This window comes from Taurulus bubalis (assembly GCF_910589615.1).
Source record: "Taurulus bubalis genome assembly, chromosome: 2".
Taxonomy (NCBI): domain Eukaryota; kingdom Metazoa; phylum Chordata; class Actinopteri; order Perciformes; family Cottidae; genus Taurulus; species Taurulus bubalis.
Genome location: NC_136590.1, coordinates 9,168,927 through 9,173,737, shown reverse-complemented (window position 1 = coordinate 9,173,737; position 4,811 = coordinate 9,168,927). Strand labels below are relative to the sequence as shown.

The window sequence follows — 4,811 nt, the reverse complement described above, 5'->3', positions numbered from 1 at the left end:
CCGATGCCAGGGTCCTGGGACAGAAGATGTTGTATGTGTACAGATTGTAAAGCCATCTGAGTCAAATTTGTGATTTTGGGCTATGCAAAATAAATAAAATTGAATATAGCAATATAAAAAGTATTTATTTTTGTACAGTACATTCATACATACACATACATTTCATGTCACAAATATTTACACATTATAAAATGGACGACTAGTGTATTTTAGGTTTTGTGACCCAGCAGTAAACCTGCCACATAAAATTCATGACTAATAACTGCTGGTTAATCATTTCCCTCAATACTTTGCATTGTGTTAAAATCTTGATTTAAAACATAGAGGTCACATCTTCAAACAAAATAAAAAATGATTGGGTTTTAAACAGTTTTGTGCGACATTTTCCTCAACAAAACATCTTAAAAGTGCATGATAAATAAATTAAAAACATGTATTTTTACACATTTACTGTACACCACATCATATCATACACTGTATATATTTTCCCTTTTTTGTCGTCCACCAAATGAATGGTGTTTTTTATTCCCACAAGGCTGTAAAACAACTTCATACATCCGACGCTGACTGAGCTTCCAGCTACCACTGTCCTCAGTCTTTCCAGTCTCTGAGCACAGCAGTTCATCTATTTACATCTCAGGCTGGTAAAAAAAAAACAAAGTGCGTCCTCTTTGGGTTGAGGAATTTGTTTGGTTTTAGCAGAAGTACTCATTAGGTGGCCCCTCAGTCCTGGCTGTGGCCTCCGAGTCAACACTGGACCTTGCAGAGAGCAACCTGTTGGATTCGTCAGGATTTAGCCTGGTCAGATACTCTCCCTCCATCCCTTTAGCTTTGGTCCCAGGGCCCAGGGTCTCAAAGGTGACGTAGGAGTCCTGCATCTCCTTGGACGGCCGCCCCAGCAGCTTTTGGCAGCGCTTCTTTAGCGCCCCGCAGCACACAATCAGTGTCAGGGGGACCGCGATCACACATGCTACAGTTATCACCACCACATTAATGAGCTTCTGAGTGCCACTGGCACTGGCCGCCTCATCCGTTGAGAAGATTACACACTGCTCCTTTTTCGGGATCAGGCCCTTAACGCAAACACAAGCAATGTACTTTGTCTTTGGCACGAGGCCATCGATGGTGATCCGGTTCTTACCAGCACCTACGTTGACCCGGCGCATGTCCCTCTCACCAAATATAGCATACAAGACGCTGAATTCTGTGGTATTTGTGGCTGTAGGGGCTCGCCAGTTCAGAGAGACGGTATGGTCGGTGTCGCCGATGACCTTCACCGAGCGCACTACCCTTTTCTCCGGAGCTTGCTGTAAGGACGAGGCATTGGCTGCCAAGTTGCTCAGAGCCTCCACCTGCACCGGTCTCTGAGGTTCTGGAGCCTTGCCTCTTCCCTCGGAAGCACCGTCAGAGATGCTGTAGCTTTCGACCTCGTACTTCCCGGTCACGCCTTTGCCATTGAGAGGTTTGATGATGGGCTGGTCGGCGGTGCTGGTTGGAGGAACATATCTGGCAATAAGTTTCTCCTGGTACGCCGCTCTACCAATGCCACCGGGTTTCTTTCCTCTGGTTCTCTTCGAGACCCCGCCGCCTGCTTCCTCTGAGCGAAAGGAATCTGTGATCACCAAAGAGATGATGGCGTCTGCAGTGCCCACAAAGTTGGTTGCTTTGCACAAGTATTTCCCAGAGTCTCGGTAGGCGACTGCAGGCACGCTCAGAATCGACCAAATGATGCCCTCCTTCGAAATCTCTTCCTGGACTGAAAAATAACAAAGCAGACACCCACAGTTGAACAGATTAGCACAAAAAGAATAACTGTAATCTCGTTGACACGTTGACTCGGGCAGAAATATAAACTGTTCCAATCCAAGCACGTCTGGAATTAGTTCAGCAGAACTCACTGGTGCCGTTCATTTTCTTTCCATCAGCGCGGCTCCAGGACAGCTCGGGGATCGGGACTCCGACTGTGCCGCAGCGCAGCAGGACATTGTTGCCCAGTGAGCTTCGTACGCGGGCCACGGCCGTGTGCACCCGAGGGCCCTGGCACCTCTGCAGCTCCGCTTCGGTGAAAAGAACCCCCGACAGGCTCTCCGGATCAGCGCACCGCAGCCTGGTGTCGATGAGAGCCACCGATGATGACGGGGATTTCTGATACTGGACCAGATCGTACAGCCGGCAGTCGCACAGCCACGGGTTGTCATGGAGACCTGCGGAGGAGATGAGGTGGGAGAAAGTGCTGTCAGCGGAAATGAAAAAGCAGCATCTTATGAACTACTGTCAATGCCATCCAGTAAAATCATCTTTACACAACACCAAAGAGCCACTTTAAGGCCAAGTGCATGTGGCTGTGATACACAGCATTAGTGAGGCATCTTGACACACTCTGCACACAATAACTATAATTAGACTAATCCCTAACTCTTTAAATGCTTCTTGTGTCAAACAAGTAGTCGTCATGCAAGGCAGCTTAAAAAGAATAAGTTCCAGTATCCAAATATGCAACAGCTTGATCCTCACCGAGAATTAGTTTAGAGGCGTCTGCGTCCTGAGACGGCGTCACGCTCAGCCACATTGTGAGGACGTCAGCAGGAACGGTGGTCAGAGAGTTGCTGGATAAATCCAGATAGGTGAGATTCTTTATGGACACAGTGGCATCGGCAGGGATAGCGGAGATCTTGTTGTTGTGTAAGTCGAGGAGCCGCAGGTTCGGCATGTCAGTCAGAGACTCCCAGGGAAAGGAGGTGAGGGAGTTGCCATCCAGCCGGAGCTCATCCAGGTTGTATAGACCCCGGAAACTGTCCACATTCAGTAAATTCAGGGAGTTGAAAGACATCCACAGAAACTCCAGGTTATTGAGGTAGTGGAAGTTGTCGCTTGCAATACGTGCGATTGCTGTCTTTTCGATGCGCAGCTTCGATGTGTCAATGGGGAAGTTTGAAGGAACCACAGTGATCTCTGGATCATTGCAAAGTACACTCCTGCAACAACAACAAAATGATATTATTTATTTCTCATTATGATTATTTCAAACATGACAGGTTAAGGGAAACAATATTAAAGCTACTTTCAAATTGTAAGGGTGGATTAAATTGCAAAACAAATATATCCCCTGCCTCCATTTTACATAACACATTATATAGTTGAGCATTTATTTGAGAAAACGTAGTAATCTATTGTTCGGTAACAAGCAAAGCAGATTAAAGGGCAACTCCAATTTAATCCTGTGACTTAACAGAAGAAAGCTGAAGTATAAAAAACACTTTTGCACGCAATTAAACACATACTGAGAATAACATTCTAACAACATTCAATTTAACAAATTGTGATATTTACCTTGCTTTTGATCCGTCGCTTAATTTGTGGAAGAAGCAGCTGCATTGTGCAGGACATGCACTGCTCAGTAAAGGAAGAAAAACTATTGCCAAACCGAAAACAGAGGTAAAAAGTAGACTCATGTTTTCTCCTGCAAGCTACTAAAACACTAAGCAGCTAGACTACGATTGAAAATATATGAGAAGCGTTTAATGGGGCATCCGATGCATCGTGGTGGTTTGCGGGCTCTCAGCTCCATACTGCTCCAACTGGTCTGAATCCTGAGATAAAAAGGATAGAAGCGGATTAGTGGAGGACTTGGGTTATTTTCATTCACACGATTAGGCTATTGCTTCCTGGAAGCTGATAGGCTGCAGAGTTTTTACTTTCATTCTCTGGGGAATACTTTCCAACATTGACTGGATAGTTATTTGATGGACAAAACAAACAGCACCGAAATGAAGTGGAGGCTGAAGGTAGATGATTTTTTTTTTTCACATATAAAAATTTTAAAATTCGGAATTTCTTGACAGATATTAAATATATGTATTTGTTTTTAATGCTCTATTTAAACAAAATTGTATCAATATTTTCCCGCCAAGTCATACTTTACTGCCAAATATTGGAGTAAACACTAAGATTGTTAGGCCTCCTACCTCACATTAGACCGATTGCACCTCTGATATGAAAGCATACGTTTTAGAACATTTTCATGAACATGTGTTTTTGTTATGTTAGCCACTCTTGTATTATGCAGTCTAATTCAACATGTTAATACAGAGACAGACTGTAGCATGAATGCTAGAAACCTACCAGCACATGACCACTAGATAGCAGTAGAGAGTTGCTACAGGTATTTACTGTGTTACTCACTCTCTTGTTATTAGATCCAATATTCAAACCAGATAAATAGCAGCTCCGTGTAATCAAATGCAGTTGATCACTGACTTTAAATACCAAATAAAGATAAAACTTCAAATATGTCAAAGAATGATGTGTGAATAATCTCCAATTATTAAGATTACTAATATACTATTACTGTATTATGTAGTATGCATTTTCAGTAGTAATCTGCAGAACACATTTTGTGTGTGCCACACTTTGTGGATGACAGAAGTGTTGTCACCGTCTCTGTGGGGTTTTCACAGGTGCAGAGGTTTAGAGACCCGGCTGTCCGGCGGGACCTGAAATCCTTTAATCCAGTCATCTCTCTGTCTCTTATTAATACATCTTTGTTCTATTTTATTTCAGGAGGGTTGTCCCATGCACATGAAGGTATTTTAAAGAATATGTGTTATAATATAGAAAGTGGAATGGTTCAAAAATGACATTTGAAAAAGTGGGGTTATAAAATAAAATAATATCCCTAGTCTGAGAAATGTTCATCACTTTGTATGTCAAACATGCTAAACAAGGATGTTTTAAAGTACTTCTTTAGTGTACATGTTCCACATTTCTCTATCATCAGCTAAATGTATTCAAAGTTTCAAAAGTAAAAGTAT

General features: G+C 43.0%; 1 protein-coding gene across 1 annotated transcript; it reads right to left on the bottom strand.

Moving 5' to 3' along the window:
* Positions 1-695: 695 nt before the first annotated feature.
* lrit1b (leucine-rich repeat, immunoglobulin-like and transmembrane domains 1b) lies at positions 696-3,452 on the bottom strand (the record flags this gene model as incomplete). The annotated part of the gene is made up of 4 exons (XM_079237315.1): positions 696-1,756; positions 1,899-2,204; positions 2,515-2,975; positions 3,331-3,452. 4 exons carry the CDS (start codon positions 3,450-3,452, stop codon positions 696-698), a joined length of 1,950 nt encoding a protein of 649 aa, XP_079093441.1.
* Between the last annotated feature and the right edge of the window lie 1,359 nt (positions 3,453-4,811).